Source organism: Amia ocellicauda, chromosome 1, assembly GCF_036373705.1.
Source record: "Amia ocellicauda isolate fAmiCal2 chromosome 1, fAmiCal2.hap1, whole genome shotgun sequence".
NCBI classification, from domain to species: Eukaryota; Metazoa; Chordata; class Actinopteri; order Amiiformes; family Amiidae; genus Amia; species Amia ocellicauda.
In genome coordinates this window covers 25,787,338-25,809,420 of record NC_089850.1, presented here as the reverse complement: position 1 = coordinate 25,809,420, position 22,083 = coordinate 25,787,338, and the positions used below count along the sequence as shown (strand labels likewise).

Here is a 22,083-nt window from a genome sequence, read left to right as displayed (position 1 = left end):
ACAATTATCCGGTATGACATTTTGGATGTTTGGAGATTAATAGCTTCTAAAATTGTAAAAACTCTTAACAAATACTCCCATCAATGAATAAAGATATGAGTGTTGAGACATATTATGCAGTTTTAATAAAAAAAAAAAAAAATGTAATATTTGTAATAGGCTTGGCACACCAAAATGCATGCGTCACGTCATTGACCCACATATTTTAGTAGTATAAATAATGATGCATTGTGTTAGATTATTTGCACAATTTAATAGTAATACAACATAAATCATACTGATTTTTATATATATATATATATATATATATATATAATTTGTGGTTTGTAATTATTGGTATTGGAAGTCTGGCCTTGTCTGGCCTTAAACATATCCTTTTGAAGGATCAATACACCACTTGTAATGACCTAACCAACTCTTCCCATAGCCTACATGTGCACACATTGTTTAGATGCTTGTCTGAACTTTAGCTGTATCATAATCTCCAAATATGTTAGCCCCTTTCTTCCCATCTCAAAGGGATACGCAGGTTGTCAAACTGAACAATTGCACCAATCAGAGGATTAGATTGAGCAGATTGAACAGCTAACACCCTGAACTGACAGCCACTTGAGCAGCCACTGCTGAGCTGAAGAGCCCACAATCATCTTCCAAACACTTCACAGAAAGCGTACATTTTGAAATCTGGGGCCAAAGCCAGAAGGGTTTGATGTCATATCATCCAGTCTATAAGACACTCTGTGCTTTGGTGCAGTTTTTTCTGGATGTGCCTCTCGGGACCCCCTGTTCAATCAATACACTGTCACAAATTCCAACCCAGCACTTTGCACTGACTTCCCTCTAAGTAGGTGTGTAAAGCATCTGCTCACAAATGCCCACTGACAAGGAGAGGTTTTGTATTCTGCAATTGGCTTGACATTTGAATTTAATGTAGCCCTTGAATGCATCTTGATGGATTCTGTCTGAAGGTACTTGACTGTTTTCATTCTTTGCCTCTTTGTGTTCAGTTTTGACTGGAATGATAGCCTGTTTGATGTCACCTGGAGTGAGACCAATGAGCATTTGCTGGTGACAGGAAGCGGGGATGGATCTCTTCAGATCTGGGACTCCGCCAACACCCAGGGGCCCCTGCGGGTGTTAAAGGAGCACACACAAGAGGCAATGCCTTTCTTTTTATAGCAGTAATGGGATTTCTCCCCCAGCTACTTATGATGTTTCCCTGCAATTTAAAAGGATTTGTATTAGTCAATACTGCACTGCTATAACCTGAGGCAAAAGTTGCAGTATTTTCTTGTTTTTGTTTGAATGTAATTACAAATATCTGTCTCTGTCATACAGGTGTATAGTGTTGATTGGAGCCAAGCCCGTGGTGAGACACTAGTAGTTTCTGGTTCCTGGGATCACACTGCGAAAGTGGTAAGTTGGATTAATAATAATAATAATTAAAAATGTTACCAGTTTGTATAATTTTACCAGAATACTTCTAGAATTATTCTAAAATACACGTTTTTCTTCTCATCCAAATGCAGTTATCTAACAGTGTTCTCATTATTGCCTGTCCATGTTGCATAAAGTGGATCATGCTTGTTTGCAATATAAAGAAGGAGGAAGCCTGTTCAGAATAAAGCTGCCATGAAGTTTTATAGTTGCACATTTGTAATTGCTAGCCAGGTCAGAAATTTGATTTGATTCAGGACTGAGTTTATTATTATTTAGTCCTCAGTTCATCAGCCTCAGGTGAAATGAGGTAGATGCCTAATGTTTTAGAGTACCTCATACAATAAACGAATCAAACTAAATAAGCAATAGAAAACCAAAAAACATTTTAATCTACAGCCAGCCTTAGTTATGAAAGAAGACGGTTATTGGCTTGTACTGTAATGGTTGGTTTATATTCTTCTCTTTACTAATTTATTTTCCCAAACTAATTTTTCTTTCTCATTATTACTTAGGTGAAAAGGATAATAAACTTTACTATATCACAAAGTCAGTATAGAATTACTAATGATAATGACAAAATACAATAATGTAGTGAATTGTTTTTGTCTATAGAGTAAAGAGGTTGATTACATAAATAGGAAACAAATAATGTGAACTGAATGCTTAATCATGTATTGCATAGTTCCATTCTATTTCAGTAAGAATTATATACATTTCCACTCTGTTGCCCTCAGCTTTTAATTAAATTATGACTAATTCACATATAAAAATATATCTTCCAATTCACACCTGAGAGGGACTCCTGAGCCTTCGAAGGAATGGTATGTATTGATAGTTAAATTAAATGAATACTTAAGGCAAAGAGATTTCATGGATGGAGATTGTTTTCATTACCATGTATATGTACTCTCATAAAGCTGAAAATTACTATTCCTTTTATCACAGTGACCAACAGTTTTCAGATGCTGCAGCGCCATTTGGTACAGCACAAAAGATACAGTTAACAGTTTTTATGACTGAATTGCAACATAAATGTACCATTTACTGAATACAATCACAGATAAAAATAAAGTAAATAAACACACAATATTTACCCGTGTTTTCAAATAAGATTACTTCTTTCGATGCCACATATACACCACTTCATCACCTGATAAGGGGATACAGGGGATTCCCCTCTAAAGGGGGGTAAGTGAGAGGAACTCCTGGAAGATGATGGACAATCAAACTCTGGCTTTGAAAAATACAGAGACAATGAACTGTTACTCCATTCTCTACCTGAATATGATGATTGGGCTCTAGAAACTGGGTCTGTGGCCAAAATGGAAAAATCTCTCAAGACTATAAGTCATTTGGACATAGTTTTATATATTTCAAATAGTTTGACTATCCAAACTATATTCGGATATTGGTAAATACATGACAGCAATACTAATCTCACTGGTTATAAAATATTAAACTGGTTTGAAAATCAATTACAACAAATCAAACTGTGCTTAAATGTTTCCTTAAAAAGAATCAATCCGTCAAAGTAACAGACACCTTCAAATGTGTTTGTTTCCTCAGTGGGATCCAGAATCTGGCAAGTCAGTCTGCACATTCCAGGGTCATGAGGGTGTCATTTACAGCACAGTCTGGTCTCCTCATGTGCCAGGCTGCTTTGCTTCAGCTTCCGGTGAGAAATATTGCATTGCAACTGATGCCTCATGCTATTAATATATTTTTAAAGGAGGGCTGGGAAATGTCTCCATACCATTGGATGTGCTTCTGAACCAATTCAAGAATTAATTAACCAGATTTCTCCTCCAGGTTTAATTTTGATGTCAATATTATTTCATGTTAATGATTGTGTTACCAGTTCCCCATAAAACACATCTGATATGTGTTTCTGTGTATGGGCCATTTTGGCATGTAATAGGTGACCTCATGTTTTGGCAGTTTAGATTTTACAAACGGATCTTGATGCAAATTTAAACAAAGTGGATGTCCTCAAAAACCTATATACTTTGGTGAATTTGTACTTTGGCAGTTTTCAATACTTCAGACAGGTGAAAGAGGAGGAGGACTCTCCAGCACAGCTGAAGAAGATGAGCGTTTATTCGCTATTTAAATTAACACATGAAAACTGGTTCTGTAGCCCAAAATAAATAACTTCCAATGTATAAATAATGGCTGCAGTACTCTTCGTCTTCTCCACTAGACCAAGGGCAGAATTAAATAAAAAATGTTTGCAAAGTGCGAGCGCGAAAAGTCGCGGAAGAGTCGTAGGACGGAATCTCGCAGCTCAGCTCCCCGCTGAATTAAATCTACAATGTGAGGAGCTGTGAGCGGGGAGGAGCCTGTTCTTCTGGTGTGGCTTCCGGGATGGGCGGGCAGCACGAGAGAAACTGTGAGCCAATCAGGGTGCTTGTTGTTCAAGATCAAAACCACCCGCTAATAGAAAACTACACAACTGTACTCAGTTGCGGCTGCATTTTTAGTAAGATGCCACTTTCTGCTAATCATAAATGTAACCGCTATGATGTACAGGTTTGTAGTTTGCTATTAGCGGGTGGGTCAAAGTTTTGATTTAATTCGGCCCAACGATGGCTCATGAAGGTACAGAAATCTTACGCTCCGCAGTGTAAATCGAAAGCATGAATCTATCCGCTGAAACAGAATTACAAACCTGTACTGTGTAGCGGTTACAAATATTAGTAGAAGAAAAAATAATAAAATAAAAACAAAAGCCGCCATTGATGACAGCTGTGTATTTTCATTTTTGTATGTCTTCGCAGACAACCTTATCCAGGTGTTATCTATTAGTTGGTGGATCAATGCTGATATCTTTCGTTATATGTGAATACCAGAACAATGCAATTCTCTTATTCAGGGACGCTTTAAATCAGTGTTTACTTCTCATGTGCACTTTGCACTTTCTATTGCTCTGTTTTGACGCCCTGGATAAGGGTGTCTGCCAATAAATAAATAAACAAATAATATAATAATAATATGTGTAGTGTGGTACATTCAATAAAAACGGACCCACTGGCTAATACAAAACTACAAAATGAACATCATAGTGGTTACATTAATTATTAGAATAAACGATCAACTGAAGAATGAAGCCGCACTGAGTCCACTTCTGTAGTTTTGTATTAGTGGTGGGTCAAAGATTTGATTCAATCCGGCCCCTAGTTTGCCTGCATAATGTCGGTTGATGATTATTCACTGGATGTGTCCCATTGTGATATGTGGTTGTGAAGCAAATATATATTTCATGGAGATATTGATATAAGTTGTTTGACTCCGAAATGACTCAGAATCGCTCATTTCAGGTATTTAAATTTCTACATTTTCTGGTGGAGGACCCCAAGACCCCCGCCGTGAATCCCTCATTATGCCTCGCCTCATTTTGCCCCTCCCACCCCCGAATTCCTGGCTACGCCACTGATCCATACATAAATACTCTTTACAGTACACGTTGTAATATGACATTGTAATATAATTGTATATATGTCAATCTACATAATTGATTTTCCACAGTGCCAGCTGTGATAGCGTTGCTGATAGTGGCTTGGTGCTGCCACAACGTCCCCTACTGTAGTTTGAAAGGAGCCTGTAGCATAATAGGCTAACGCGGCACATAATTGTCTTCACAGTGAGAGGATAGTTGCGTGCAAATCTATTATTCCATTTAGCAGGTGGCACAAGAACTCTATGCTGTGTCTGTCAAACCGATAACGTCTTATTAAAAGGTGATCCGGAAGGTCTAAGTTGTCTAAAACTAGAGGAGCTGAGAGCATTTTCAGGGTGTTTTCTCGCAGATATTATCTTGATTTAATACAGCGAAAATGTAACCACTCCCACTGTATTGTTGGACGGGATTAACTACAACTTGAACCAGACGCTAATAGCAAACTACACAACTGTACATCATGGGATTTACATTAAACATGAAAGTGCGACTGAGTACAGTGGTGTAGTTTTGTAGTAGTGGCTGTGTGAAAGCTGTGTTTTTATTCTCTCGCGTTGTGCAAGAAAGGAGCTGCAAGAAGGTCGTTTTGCGGCGCAAATCGGGTGATTTAATACCGCGATAGTTTAGCAGCGCGATTTCCATTCGCAGTCATGCCGCTAATGCTTCTGCGAGCGACTCGCAGTGCGAACAATTTTGATTTAATCCTGCCCCAAGTGTTACTCCTACTTTTAGCAACTGCTGTCTTTGATCTCGTACAACGCTGTGTACTACTCCCTTCACAGAACAGTGCAAACTGGCTCTAACCAGAATAGAAAGAGGAGTGGGAGGCCCCGGTGCACAACTGAGCAAGAGGACAAATACATCAGAGTGTCTAGTGTGAGAAACAGACGCCTCACAGGTCCTCAACTGGCAGCTTCATTAAATAGTGCCCACAAAACACCAGTCTCAACATCAACATGAAGAAGCAACTCTATTTAGGGAAGAAGCAGTCAGCTGGTATTCTGTCTATAATGGAGTGGCCAGCACAGTCACCGGATCTCAACCCTATTGAGCTGTTGTGGGAGTAGCTTTGACCATATTGTACGTTAGACCGTATTGCCCATAAAGCTAATCCAACGTGTGGAAGGTGCTTCAGGAAGCATCTGGTGAAATCTCTTCAGATTACCTCAACAAATTGACAACTAGAATGCCAAAGGTCTGCAAGGCTGTAATTGCTGCAAATGGAGGATTCTTTGACGAAAGGACACAATTATTATTTCAATAAAAAAAATATTATTTCTAACCTTGACAAGGACTATACAGTGAGGGGAAAAAAGTATTTGATCCCTTGCTGATTTTGTACGTTTGCCCACTGACAAAGAAATGATCAGTCTATAATTTTAATGGTAGGTGTATTTTAACAGTGAGAGACAATAACAGCAAAAAAATCCAGAAAAACGCATTTCAAAAAAGTTATAAATTGATTTGCATGTTAATGAGGGAAATAAGTATTTGATCCCCTATCAATCAGCAAGATTTCTGGCTCCCAGGTGTCTTTTATACAGGTAACGAGCTGAGATTAGGAGCACTCTCTTAAAGGGAGTGCTCCTAATCTCAGCTCATTACCTGTATAAAAGACACCTGTCCACAGAAGCAATCAATCAATCAGATTCCAAACTCTCCACCATGTCCAAGACCAAAGAGCTGTCCAAGGATGTCAGGGACAAGATTGTAGACCTACACAAGGCTGGAATGGGCTACAAGACCATCGCCAAGCAGCTTGGTGAGAAGGTGACAACAGTTGGTGCGATTATTCGCAAATGGAAGAAACACAAAATAACTGTCAGTCTCCCTCGATCTGGGGCTCCATGCAAGATCTCGCCTCGTAGAGTTTCAATTATCATGAGAACGGTGAGGAATCAGCCCAGAACTACACGGGAGGATCTTGTTAATGATCTCAAGGCAGCTGGGACCACAGTCACCAAGAAAACAATTGGTAACACACTACGCCGTGAAGGACTGAAATCCTGCAGCGCCCGCAAGGTCCCCCTGCTCAAGAAAGCACATGTACAGGCCCATCTGAAGTTTGCCAATGAACATCTGAATGATTCAGAGGAGAACTGGGTGAAAGTGTTGTGGTCAGATGAGACCAAAATGTGACCAAGATCTGTGCAAACCTGGTGGCCAACTACAAGAAACGTCTGACCTCTGTGATTGCCAACAAGGGTTTTGCCACCAAGTACTAAGTCGAAGGGGTCAAATACTTATTTCCCTCATTAAGATGCAAATCAATTTATGACTTTTTTGAAATGCGTTTTTCTGGATTTTGTTGTTGTTATTCTGTCTCTCACTGTTAAAATACACCTACCATTAAAATTATAGACTGATCATTTCTTTGTCAGTGGGCAAACGTACAAAATCAGCAGGGGATCAAATACTTTTTTCCCTCACTATATTTCACATGCAGCATAAACACTTTTGCAGGAGTGCATGGTGTAAAATGCAAGAGTATTTAGGAAAACGTTTTCTTGTTTTGCATGTGCATGGTGGTCTGTTTCCATCATAAAGTACGATATATGGTTCCTCCATTATGAGCTCAAGATGATTCAGGTGATTTTAGTTATTTTCTTGGATATTTTGTGGATGTATCTGTAATCCAAAAAGGGGTGCCTCAGGGTTCTAAATTAGTAAACATTGTTACAATGCATTGCAGCCCAGTGTCAACAGCTGTTTCTCACAGAGAAGAAGCACAGTGCAGGTTGTGACACACTAGCCTAAAGTCTGATAAATGTCTGCCGACGAAAACCCAATTAGGTTGAAAAATAATATTAAAGAAAGGTCATTATTAATAATTAATTTTTGCAGAAAAGGTATAGCAATCTGTTGCACAAGTGCCAGAGAAAGAATGCCTTTTAAATGTGTTAGATAGCTAATTGAACCGGATTTTTTTTGTATGCTATCCTTGAATAGTTACATCTGAACATGAATTAGAAGGAGCCCCTAGTGTTAAGGTTGTTAAAGTCATTCTATATTTTCAGTACAATGAATACATACTGCAAACAATTAATCTTGTGTATATAGATACAGATGTAGATGTATAAATGGCCCCAGGTCTCTATGAAAAATGAATAGAATATGAATACGAAGTACTTTTAAGCCTTTACTTGTATCAATGAGTCCTTGTGTAACTAAAATGCATTTACTATGCCTTTGGCATTGCTGGCAGTCATCATAAACTGATCATTCTGAATTCTGAGATGCATGGCATTGTGTTTGCACTTGTGCCAGCAAGGTGCCACCTCCACTGGGTTTGTGAATTAAATGTAATTGCTTAAAACAAAAACTATTTGAAAGGTTACTTTTTATAATGAATTGTGATGCACATGTAAGAAGATAAAATGCCCCCTAAAATCAATATCAGTGTGGAGTTCTATGTATGCAAGTTGATTCTAAAAAATATTTTGATTATGAGGTACTGAAGTTTAGCCAGTCAGCTTTTCAGCAGGTTTTGTATTTACTCAAACAACACTGCTGGCATTGCTATTACTATCATTATCAAACAAGGGATTGAAGTCTTCATGTTTTCATGGCACAGAAAAAGGAAACAAACTAAATTTAAGAATTCTCACTTTATTATTAAAAAAAAGTCTTACATCTGAAACTTTATTAAAAAAAAAAAAAATCAGATTGTCTGTGTTTTAGATAGCATCATTTGTCCTGGTTAAAGGTGATTGGCCTTTATAAGTTGACAGGGCTCCTAGTAGAAACAATGTTTTTTTAGAAACTGTTGAAAGTGCAGAGTCTTGGAATGAATAGATCTAAACTTTAAGCAGGTGCATGTATATTATATTTGGGGAAATCTGACTAATTCTGTAAGGCATTACAATATTGAAACCAACTGAAATTTAAAAGAACTTGGAACAGAGATGTGTACACAATGTTAGCACTATTTGATTTTATGAATGATTATTATGCCACACCATTCCTTTGCTGCTTGGCTTGGTTGGGTAGGTCATTCATCAGAGCTAGTTGTCCTGTAAGGCTACAGTGTCAACAAGGATTCCATTTTGTTATAATTAAAAAATCTCTAAGCCTCAAGCAACTCGCAAATCAAGTTTTGTATTTCAAAAGCAGACATCTTTAAACCATTCAGGTAAAACCATCTTGACACAAATAACCTTTGGATCTTATGAATAGGTTTAGTGAGTTCTTTTACAGGGAGTGCCACATTTACCACCTTTTTACCTCCAAAATGTACTTATGGGGGCATTTTTCAGATTTACTTCAATATTTCTTTACAAACCAGGTTGTTACAAAGGTATATCTTAGTTATGCATGTGAAATAACAAAATTTCTCTCTCTCTCTTTGACCATAATATTGGACTTTCATTATATCCCCCTTCTATATGTTACATCTTTATTTTTATGTGGGCAGTAGTCTGAAAAACTAGTATTAGTACTGAATAGATGATGATACAAAAGTTTATGGGGCGTTCTCTCTTTTGATGGTACAGGGCTGGAAGAGGTTAGGGTTTATTACAGCAGATACTCTAAGGGTTATGGAAGGCTATAACAGATTCAATTGAAGGATTCTCATGGGTGTTCATGTAAGTATCCAGCAAGTTTTAACCATTACAAATACAAACACAGATTTCTTTGACTTTCATGTTGATTTATATGTAAGGAAGCTATGTTTGAGCCTCCTTGCTATGTTACTTCATGATTGTTGAATGTGTAGGGAGACAACAAAAAATCTAGTCCCATCTTTAAATGGCTCAAAGGGTTTTCATACTTAATTCTAATAACAATTCTGTGTTGCCAGGGGACAGCACCTTAAGGATATGGGACCTGAAATCAGGACGGTCAAGACTAATAATTCCAGCTCATCAGGCTGAGATATTGACATGTGACTGGTGCAAGTATGATCAGGTAGTGCATGTTTTTTTATCCTCATGTTTAACTTACACACTCAAAGCCGTATCAATAGCTGAGATCTGGGTCCGGTTGCATAAGAATAAACTAGATCTTTGTTTTATTATAATTGGTCTTATTAGGATTATAAATCATTCTGTCTCACAACAACAGTGACAGTGAAACAGTGACATAAAACAGTCTTTAGGATTATTATTACACCTGTAGCTTCTTGATTATATTACTAACATTCTTTTTAAATATCCAGCAAGACGTATGCTCAGCAGTGAGATAATCTGTCAGTGTAAGCAAATTCCACCACTGTAATCTGTAATTATATATATATATATAATTTTTTTTTTTTTTTTTTCTTCTTCAGAATATGATTGTTACTGGAGCTGTCGATTGCAGCTTGAAAGTTTGGGACTTAAGAAACATCCGACAACCCACATCTGATCTGATGGGTCATTCTTACGCTATAAGAAGGGTTAAGGTATGAAACTCCCTCAAATTAATAAACCAGCAGCACATTATTCATTGTAAAATGTGACAATCTGCATGACCTCTGCTTTACCATATTCTTTCACTTATTTTAAAGCATCAAAAGGACATTTAATTTTGATTTACATGTATTATTATTTTTTAAACTGCTAGCTAGATACAAAACCTATCAACATATTTTTCATTTTAGAGGCTTTGTTGTATCTTCTTTCAGTTCTCCCCGTTTCTCCCAACTGTCCTGGCGTCATGTTCCTACGACTTCACCGTCAGGTAATGATTTATATCGCAGAATTAACTGTAACTACATACTTTAATCTATGGGACATTCAGAGAAACACAAACCCCTTAAAATACATTAACAATATCTTCTTATCAATGTGGTAATCAGTGTTCGAATTGGGTTAGAGCTTACGGGGAGTCCCCTAATCCTGTGGGAGGGAGGGGGGGGTGGCCTGGGGTCTGCTTGTCTATCACCTTTGCGACCACTTGTCTAACCCCTGCTAGACATAGCTGAACAAACATGCAGAGACATCACAGCTGCATTTCTTATGCAATATAGTGTAATTTTACATTACCTGAATTACCTAAATATTTTATTCAATGAAATATCAGGAACCCCCAAGTTCAAAGTTTTCTCTCTTATTGGGGCCCAGCCCCCCCTCAATTCGAACACCGGTGGTAATCAGAAATACTTACTGGTTGACGGTTTTGACATTGCAAACTGCAGCAACACATTTTTAACATTTTAGTTATATATGGTTTATTTTTACATTCAAAAAGGAAGATTACAGGTAAAAAAATATTGATTTTCTTTTTTTAGTCTGGAGAAATGTGAATCCATTTATCAAAACAATTAATCTAAACAAATCCACTTTCCATTTTGTTAAAAGACCTTTTCTAAAATGCATTCATAACTGTGTGAAATTACCGGTCCTTGCACATTCCTGACATTTGGAAAACTATAAAGGTCATGTTGAACATAACCATAAAAAAAACAAAAAAAACATTCTAAAACCTTTTAGAAGTATTGGAGCGTCACAAGCCTTATAGTCATATGTTTATAAATTAGGTTAATACTACATGGTATAAATTAAAGGCAATGAGCACAGTTTCTAAAAGAGTGGTTTTATGTGTATTTATGTGTTGTTATAGTGTGTAACTAAGATGTATGGCACTCTTCCAGTTCAATTTGTATCATATAAGCAACTTTAAAACATCCAAATATAAAACTTATTGAATAATGGCGGATGTCAAAAGCCGTTGTCTCAAAAATCCCACATAATGGGAAAATGACAAAAGCACCGTAGTTGTCTTCCCGCTCGGCAACTCACATAATTTTTATCAAGTCATCTGAGTGTTGGCATTTCATGGTCTTCCTTGACTGTAATTATAGTTTCTATAGACAACATAGCGTTGCTCCACCAGAGGAACAGAGTTTGAGATGAATGCGCAGTGGAGAAAACAATCCCACATTCAAATAATGTGCTTGCAGCTTGCCGATTTTTTCACATTTACATCACTTGAATCCTCCTCCTCCTACACTGGTTTGTGTGAATAGACCAATGCAGAGTAATGTTGGTGTGTATTCCCAAAGTAAATATTAACTTTCTTATTCCAGTACTATCTGCAAGTCATTTTTTTTGTTTTTTGTATCACAGAGGTAATTGAAAAGAAATGCTGTTTTAACACTTTAGCAGTGTGACATACAATTTTAATTATTTAATTATTGCTTGTAGAGATTATTGCTTATCAAGTTTAGTCAAAACTGAAATTAAAACATTTTCACTTCTGTAGGTTCCCAAACAGAAAAACTTGATGAAAAATAACCTATGTACACATGTTTATACATTACACTAAATTTCCCCATTATAATACTAACCAAAACAATATAAGGTACATGGTACATGGTTTTTTCCGCTATCCAGGAAGTTGTGACACGTCATGACCCGAGACAATCACTGAAAGAGCGGAGTTGTACATTTTTAGTTTTTAAAAGTTGCTTGTATGCTAGAATCAAAATGGAAGAGTGCACACTATAGCAACACATTAAGATGCATAATGCCATGATTTTAGGAATTGTGCTTGATGTGATTTTACTTGGGATGGTCATTATTTTCATTGTAATTTGAAGCCTGATAAGCCATATAACAGCTTACTGTGTTTTCACCTAAAATCTTTCAGTTCAGTTCAGTTTTCATCTGAATACAAAACCTTTGTTGTTCCACAACTTACAATTCACATTGTATGACACCTGGAAAGCTATACTTTCATTACAATTGTAGAATAATGATCCATGTGAAATGGCTTTGATTTCGAATGGTAGGTATAGACATTACTATTCATTTAGATGTACTCATGCTTTTAAAGTTACTCTACAGGCAGTCTTGATCTGTAGGTTTCCCTGCATGTGCGTGTGCACGTGTTGAAAGGCTACCCTTTAGATCAGTGGTCTCAAACTCAATTCCTGGAGGGCTGTGTGTATGCTGGTTTTCAATACAACCGAGTCCTCAATTACTTAATTTGTCCAATTTATTTTTCAATTTGACACATTTAAAAAATATATTGAGGTATTTTACAGTTGATGGTCTAAAAGTGCATTTGATTCAAGGTACAGTTGCTTATAAAATATCAGAGGGCCTGGATAGGTGTTTAAATGCATCTAGCTAATTCAACAATTAGACCAATTAAGTCTGTTGGAACGAAAACCAGCATACAAACGGCCCTCCAGGAATTGAGTTTGAGACCACTGCTTTAAAATGAAGCAGGTTTGCAGAGGAGCAGTTCAGTCTCCCTACATTCCTGGATTAAAACATGCTGGGTGAAGAAAGAAAATGTGTGTTCCCCTAAAGTTCAATTGTAATAACAGTATTGCACATAAAGAATGTCATTCTTAATTTCAGCTTTAGATTTATTCATATATCTATTTCCTTTCTATGCTCTTGATAACTATATCACTGCCTAGCAGAAAAGGAATCACTTAATTGAAAGCAGCCCGGTCCATGCGCACTGAACTCCTGCCAGATTATTTTATTGATCATGACTACAGCTTTTCCTTGGACACTTTGAAAAGATTGCTGGAGGAGCTCTTTCATTACAACATGATTCATCATTCTCTGTGGAGAGATTCATAATACCCCTTTCTTTTTTTTCCCCACATGGATCAGGACCAGCCTAATTGCTTCCTTTAATTTACTTCCTCCTGTAGTCTGAGGGTAGCTGCCGCCTCTATAGTTCTGAATAACATTTGAAAGGTGATGTTCGTTCTTAAATTCTTGGCAGTATACTTATTGGATTTTCTACCTGTGTACATTTAGGTTTTTGTGGTGGTAGGGATGTGGTGCCCTGATAGAATTGAAAGATGGATTGATACTAGGATTTCTCTTACTGAAAATACTTGGTATGCCCTGTGAAGAAGCTCAACCTTGGCTGTAAGTAGTATTTTCATCAAGATCAATCTAATACCCCTAAACCCCAAACACCTAAATTCCCCCACGTTCAAAATATTATCCCCCAACATTTCCCCCATACAATTGTTGCCCCCAAATTTACCCCTGGGCTCTTAAAAATCCCCAAAATTTGGGGGAAAATCCCCCGATCTGTCAACAGTGGGAATACTGTGCACCGCAGTGAAACAAACACACACCCACTGAGAAACACAGGGCTTATAAACCAGTAAAAACGTGTTTTACTAAAACCTTCATAACCAATAGAAAGTGTGTTTGAAAGCTGTGCTGCATTTGTATAATATGACATAGAGGCACATTTTTTCTCTCAGACAATGTTGGATAAAACTGAAAATATACATGATATTTATACAACTATTTCAAATCCTACATCGTGTTTTGGCTGTGATTTGTATTGCAATATGTTTAGCATACGTATTACATAAGTTACACTTTCGAGGGCATTTTTTAAATACATTTCTTAAAAACAAATGCAGCTGTGCTGTACTGCCTGCACTATAACCTGCCCATGTGTGATCGGCACTTGAGCACTGCGGAGGACTTGCGAACCTGAGAGAACCTGACAAGTGTAAAATGCTAATATAAGCCAAACCAGCACATAACACTATATTATTATTTTCTCTAATGCATAGAACATGCATATTTTTCTATGTGTGTGTGAAATTGCTCATATACCTTGGTCTTTGTTCTAATGTATAGAACATGCATATTTTTCCTTTATTCTCCCTTATTCTAATGTATTTTTACAATGTTTGATTTGTGGTTATTTATGATGAAAATTATTTAATTAAAGTTTTTATGTAAAAATGTAAAAGTGCATTAGTGCATATTTGACACAATTTCTCTGACAGGGAGAGATTTGAGGGATCCATACTAGAAAATGTCTTTTTTGCACGTTAACAAAAAAGTAAATATCAGCAGATCTATCAGTAATCAGGAAATTTTGCTTCCCAATTATCTGTATCGGTTGGGCTCTAGGAAGGAGATATGGTTATGTTTCAACCCTATGCTGCTATGTAGATAAAACTGACTAAAATACACAGTGTCATACATGCCTGGAGAAGAGATGATATTAATGATTTCATATTCACTCAGGTTTATCTTCCAGGACTAATATTTAGGGGTGTTTTATTCTACGTCTCCACTGGGTGGCTCTGTCCTCTGGATCCATATACAGTCCTCATATATTACTAGATTTATATCTGCATTACTCATGTGTACACAAAAACACACACATTTCTGCTCTCAATACACAACATTGATGGCAAAATGTAGTCTCTCTTTGTTTTTCCTAGGCAGTGAAAATCTATTGTGGATAAATACAGCTGCACCCATGAGAGCGACTGGGACTGATGGCTGGTCCTGTCTTCAACCAGCTCTTGCATTTTCACATCATTAGACTTCTGCTCAGACAACAGCTTCTGCCTTTCTTCCTCGAGATGGCAATTGAGTGCTTTCTGCTTCTCAGAGTTTTCAGTGAGCAACTGAATCTTCTTCTGCACAGTAATTCATTCCTCACATTGCATTTGATCAGCCTCAAGAGCCTTTTTGAGCTAGGTGGTGAGGTGTTGGATCTGGGCCTGATCAGCCATCTTCTTGGCCTGATTTCTCTTCTTCTTGGAGAGGACTTCCTCACACCTCTCTCTCTTGGCTTCAAGAGCATTCTTATGCTTGCAAATAATGGAGCACAAGTCTTTCTCCTGAACCCTGGAGTTTCCTCTTTCTTCCTGCAGCTCTGCAGCGAGGTGTTGGATCTGGACTTTATGGTAGGTCTTATTTTGACCCAGAGAATCACCCAGCTCTTCTATTTTCACAGCAGTAGACCTCTGCTCAGACTGCCTTTCTTCCTCAAGATTGTAATTGAGTGCTTTCTCCTTTTCAGTGGTTTTAGTGAGCAGCTTGATCTTCTCCTGCTCAACAATCAGTTCCTCACATCACTTTCGATCTGTCTCCAGAGCCTTCTCGAGCTGGGCAGTCAGGTTTTGAATCTGGGTCTGATTGCTGGTCCTGTCGTCAACTAGAGCATCACCCAGTTCTTAATTGAACCCTTAACTAATGAACTAAATTGCAGCCTTTTCAATGTTTTAAACATTAGGGGTTTTAAGTTAAGTATAGAATTGTATAAATTGCTTATTAAAGAACCAACTCTCTTATTACACAATTTAAAATGTAAAATCTAATCAGATTATTACTTCAATTAAGGTCCAATTAAGTCATTGCTCAGTTGGAACAAAAGCAAGGGTTGGGACCCATGCGCTACAGTACAGTCTCACGCGTATGGCTGTCCCCCATGTCACTTACTCTGACTGTTGCACTTATTTATTCTTATTCTCTATTTCATTATCATCACTTTACTCATGACCAGTTGTTGTCTTTTAAAAAGAAAACCTAAAATAAACCCCTTGATGTTAAAATCCAAATTTAAGAGCAGTAAAAACCTGTTTTAAAACGCTAAAAAGAGGAGAATGTCGAGGGCAGTCACTAAAACAATGGAAAACAGTTTCTTGCACCGCACAGAAAGGGCCGTCACCCCCGGCTTCAGAATTGAAATATAATAATTAATGGCCAAGATGGTGTGCAACAGACGCCACTGCAGGTCCCCTGCCCACTTATCTAACGGTGTCTTGTACAGTCCTCTCCAGGCAGGCCTCCCCCCCCCCCCCCCCCCCCAAGCCTCGCGTCAGGCAGCATTCTCAAAGTGTCCTGATGCAAAGCCTTGATGAATGCTGTGCTCAGCACCCTGCCCTGCGCTGTGTCCAGGGACAAGTCAGTGTGGTGATCCAGCAGGGGCCCACGAGAGGGACCCGGTTTAAAAACAGGGCTCACCAGCTGTGTGGGGAAGGGGTCACCAGGGTCCAGGAACACTGTCCCCTCAAGCAACTGCTCCAGCAGCAAAGTCTCCTCCGCTGGCAATGCCATGCGCACCACCAACAGTATCCTGGTGGCACAGTGGCGGTATCACAGACCCAGCACTGTGGCCAAACTGTCCACACTACACCAACCCTGATGATCCCTGTCCAACAGATGACACAGTTGTGTAATGACTTTAGCAGTCATCCTGGCAGGCAGGCCATCACAGGCTATTCGCAGATGGGGATTATGCAGCAGGGGCTCCTCCAGAAGCCAGTGTAAGTACCAGTCCCCCTGGGCCCTCTCTGCCTGCATCAGGTAGAAAGGAGGCAGGGTGCTCAAATTCACGCTGCTGCAGTCGGTGAGGAACAGAGGCAGGTCCAGCTGCAGGGGGGTGGCTTGGCAAAGCAGGCTACAGGCCTCCGGGCCAAGCTGTCTGGGCACTACAGCAACCGCAGAGTAGACTGAAGTCTGAATGCTAACACATGGCTGGCCAGGTGCATGAGACCCTGCCACATTCCTTTTCACGGTGCAGGTACAGCACCATCTGCCTCAGTCTATGCAACACATCCCAGAAGAAGCCCAAGATGATCCTCTGCACCTGTGCCAGCAGCCCTGGCAGGGGGGGCACAAAGCGCATCCTGTGCCACAGCACAGATGCCACCAGCGTGTTGATGATCAGGGTGTGGCCCCTGTAGGAGAGCTGGGGCAGCAGCCAGCGCCACCTATCTAGGCGGCCCTGCACTCCCTCAGTCACCCCGTTCCAGTTCTTCCCCTCTGTGGTGTCATCCACAAGATGAACCTCGAGGTACCTGAATCCTCCTCCTTTCCACTCCTGTCCACTGGGGAGGCTTGGACGCCCTCCTCTTCACTCCCCTACCAGCAGGGCACAGCTTTTGATCCAGTTAACCCTTGATGAAGAGACTGCTGCAAAGTACTCAAAGATGTCCCTGAGCAGCTGCACATCCTGCACCCCCCCCCCACTATAACCACAACATCATCAGCATAAGCAGAGAGATGGAGAGAGGCGGAGCATCCTGGGATACCAACCCCGAGCGCACACTGCGCAGCCGGTGTAACAGGGGCACGATGGTCAGGGAATGGAGCATCCCTGACAGAGAGCAGCCCTGCCTGATCCCCCACGGTCCACCAGGAGCACTCAAGCCACCGTTAATCTTAAGAACACTCTCGATGTCACTGTACAGCACCTGAATCAGAGCTATATAACCAGGGCTGAACCCAAAGGCCTCCAGCATGCGCCATAAATACTGGGGTTCAACCCGTTCAAAAGCTTTCTCCTTGTCCAGTGAAATTGGACCAGTATCTAAACCCAAAATCTAGAGATGCTCCAAACATCCTGAATCAGAGAGATATTGTCAACTATTGACCTGCCAGGCACACAGTTGGACTGGTCAGAGTGTATCACTGCACCCATGACCTCCCCAGCTGGACTACCAGAACCTTGGAGAAAATCTTATAGTTGGCACAGAACAAGGCCACTGGCCTCCAGTTCTTGATCTCACACAGATTGCCTTTCTTGGGCAGTAAAGCCACCACTGCCCTCACCAGGCTCTCCTGCAGCACAGCCAGCAGGTCAACCCCCAGCAGAGACCAGAAGCTTTTAAAAAATTCAACGGGGAGGCCATCATTGCCGGGGGCTTTAATGTTATTCAGACTCTAAAGCAGAGAGCATTTTCTGCAGGCCTCTTCAGAGACCTGTGGCAACCCGGTGTAAAAAGCCTCTGCCTTGCCTGTGCCCTCCTGCAGCTCGCTGGTAAAGAGCTGGCTATAAAACTCCCATGCTCTCCTCCTGATGTCCGCAGGGTCATGCAGCTCCTGCCCTGTCTCTGAGTGCAAGCAGTGGATCAACTTGCTCTGACCACTTTTCTTCTCCAGGGCAAAGAAAAACTGCGTGGGGGCATCCATCTGTGACACACCCTGAAACCATGACCTCACCAACACCCCCTGTGCCCTCACACCCAGCAGGTCAACTAGTGACACCTGTTTTGCTTTGAGAGCCTCAAACCGTTCTCGATCACCTGTGGATTCCAGCGTGTGCTGGAGCTCCACGAATTCAATCTCCAGATCTCTCACCGTCTCACTCTCACAGTCCACAATTTTGTATTGTTAGCAGAACTGATGCATCTGCAGCCTGCAGCCTTCCCACATCCCAACACTGTGCCAAAGAACTAAAACTCCCTTTCTGTGCTCTCCAGCTCTTCCAAAAACTCTCCAAGCACTTAATAAAAAGGGAATCTTTTAATAAAACTGTATTAACACCCAAGTAAGCACTTGCGAGATCTAACTGACTGAATAAAAACATTACATGAAACTAAACAATGATCAGAGAAGCTGACTGGGGCTTAAAAACACTAAAATGGTGTTTAAAACATTACAACCTATCCAGCCTTGCAAGAGAGAGGGAGTTACCTCTGACCTGCACCCATGTGTACTGCCGCACATTATTGAGAAACTTTCTCCACACTAGGGGATAAAACTAACTTTTTTGGCCATAAGCCACTGTGTCTGGTAGAAGGAAAAAAACTTACCAGCCACTTGGTATTTTTACCAGCCAAAGGCAAACATCAACAAAAATGCACAAGGGTTCTTACATGTGTGGTGAACATGTTAAAACGTGGCATTTATTCAGGTAATTAACCAATCACCATAACAGGTGTGTATGAGGGGAAAAGGATTTGGATAGAAAAAACATTCTCCCACAGTTTCTACTTGCAAGTGTGTATGTGCCAGTAGGGCAGCCCAAAGGTGAGGGAGGATGAAAAAAGTGTGTATGCAGGGTGAGTCAGTTCAGGGACTCTGTCTGTGTGTGTGTGTGCATGAGTGTGAATGTGTGTTACGTGTGGGATGTTGTGTTGGGTTAGGGAGGGATGTTTGTGTCTGTGTACAGCCGGAAAGCAGTGATTGGATGGGAGGGAGTCACCAGATAGGGGGTGTATATAAGGGTGATGCGCAGGGAGTTCGAGTTGAGTGGGAGTTTAATGAAGAGAATGATCTGTGAGTTTGGGAGGGAATCTGAAGGAAAAAGGGCGAAAAGGGAAGTACCTCTGCAACAGATTAATAAACCACAGTTTTTGTTCTGGAAAACTCTGCCTCAAGTGTTTTATGTTATCAGAGACCTGTACAAAGGCAAGGTTGCTACAATGTGTTATTCTTTTTTATACATTTTCATTCAATTGCCAGTTTAGCAGTGTGAGCTGCAATGAAAATGCCTTACAGTACCGTCCTTGTGACAATGTTTTCCGGTCACAACGGCGAAATACAAAATGTATAAGACCTATCTAACTAATTAATACAGTCTTCTTGAATAAACGATTGACTTTTCCTCTCCAAACCACACTCAGACGTCCGCTCTGCGTTCAGAAACAGAACTGTTCGTTCGAGTTCCAACGAATACAGAATAAACGGCAATAGCCGGCTGTGTGTGTATCGCGTTTGTTGCAGTTATCTTTCCTTTTCTGTCATATTATAATTCTGAAACACTTTGATCCAGGTAGTTAAAAAGTCAGTAATTATGACTATGAAAAGTAATTAAAATTAATTATTTTCCCACATCCTTAACCATCTTACTTCTGCTCCATTGCTCTCCATGAAATATGTCCTCCTGGACCGAAGACTGTTCAGATGCCATATATTTAAAAAAAACATGATATTGCAGTTTGCCAAATAACTAACTGTATTTTTAAACATACTGACAAATACACTATCAGAAACTAAAAGTTGAGTTCCTGTACATTTGTTGGGTACCCGCCAAAGTGGCTGGTTAAATTGACAGATTTACCGCCACTTGCTAAATCTACCCGCATTTGGCGGATGGCAGGTGTTCATTTTATTCCCTGCTCCACACGTCACACAGGTCATAGCCTCTCAGAGGCTTTAGACAAGGCATGCGGCTCTATGTGATTACGATCAAAATGGTCTTCAGCTATACAGTTAAAATCCCCTATTTAAAAACAAATACTTATCATCAGGGCAACTCTCAATTGTCTGATCTAAGAGTTTTAGAAAAAAAAGCTCTCTCTTGCTTCTGTAGGTGCATATATAATAAAAAAAGTTAAGCATGTACCCTCCAATGTTTGCTCTGACTTCCCTTTAAAAACTTCCACTGTTTCACAGGACAGGGGTTTACAATTCCTACTAAATAAAATAGCAACACTACCACTCACAGAAGACTTGTGACTAAAATAAATATCACCATCCCATTCTCTTCTCCAGTTGACCTCATTGTCAAAAGTGCTGTGTGTTTCCTGAAGAATCATGACGTTTAGGGCCCGACAGATATATCGGAGCACCAATATTATCAGCCGATATTGACCTTTTACAGAAATATCTTTATCGGCACTAATTCCTCCAATAATGCACCGATACATTCTCAAACAGCCTTTGATAATAATTGATATAGCCTTTATAATAAATATATGTTTGTTTGGTTTAACGGTCATTATTATATTTATTTACCATTGTTTTTGAACATAGTTATGGTGTTTCAATTTTCCAATGGAAGCTTCCGACACCAGTGATTCACAGCACAGGCCATAGTGAAACAGAGCTTATAAACCAATAAACACATGTTTCACTAAAACACACAAAATCAATAGAAAGTGTTTCTGAGAGCCATGCTGCATTTGAACATCGATGGTTTTGGTTAATATTTATTCTCTTCTTGATGGAAGATTACTGTATACTATGGTATAGAGGCGCATTTTTAATGAAAAGTTTATTAAATCGCTTTTCAAAATTCACAATAGCAATTAAAATAAAGAAAAACAGTAAATGTTTGTTGAAGATATTGTCTGGATATAAGCAAACAAAAAGTCTCCAAGCTCAGATCACAGTTAAAAGTCTAAAGGAAATAAGTGAAGGAAAACGCACCTCTCAGACAATGTTGGATAAAACTGAAACTATACAGGATATTTATCAAACTATTTCAAATCCTACATCCTGTTTTGGCTATGATTCATATTGCAATACCCTTAACAGATGCAGTACATAAGTTACACTTTTGAGAGCTTTTTTAAATGAATTAATTAATTCTCTTTGGAGAGAAAATGCAGAAAAGCTATGTGTCCTGCACTATAACCTGCCCCTGTTGGATGGCCAATATTGAGCACTGAGCAAGACTTGCAAACCTGAGAGAACCTGCCATGTGTAAAATGCTAATATTAGCTAGACTAGCACTCTTATTATTTGTTCTAATGTATAGAACATGCCCATTTTTATATTTTTGCTTATTCTCCCTTATTCTAATTTATTTATTTTTTGCAATGTTTGATTTGTGGTTATTTCTGATGAAAATGTATGTTATCTTAAAGTTTATTATTTAAATGTTATAGTCCTGCCGTCGGTGCATATTTGTAAACATTTGTCTGAGAGTCAAATTTGAGGGAACCATGCTAGAAAACGTCTGTTTTGCATGCTACATAAAAGGAAATATCGGCAGATATATCAGTAATTGGGAAATTT

At 39.4% G+C, this 22,083-nt stretch overlaps 1 protein-coding gene across 2 annotated transcripts in view; it reads left to right on the top strand.

Annotated features, from left to right (window-relative positions):
• Window positions 1–22,083, top strand: part of pex7 (peroxisomal biogenesis factor 7) — a 35,405-nt gene that overhangs the window by 2,701 nt on the left and 10,621 nt on the right. For both annotated transcript variants that reach the window (XM_066699716.1, XM_066699709.1), the window contains exons 3-8: window positions 1,008–1,158; window positions 1,339–1,416; window positions 3,007–3,115; window positions 9,699–9,805; window positions 10,167–10,280; window positions 10,503–10,558. In XM_066699716.1, the coding sequence (XP_066555813.1) occupies window positions 1,008–1,158; window positions 1,339–1,416; window positions 3,007–3,115; window positions 9,699–9,805; window positions 10,167–10,280; window positions 10,503–10,558 (615 nt within the window). The remainder of the gene's footprint in view (window positions 1–1,007; window positions 1,159–1,338; window positions 1,417–3,006; window positions 3,116–9,698; window positions 9,806–10,166; window positions 10,281–10,502; window positions 10,559–22,083) is intronic.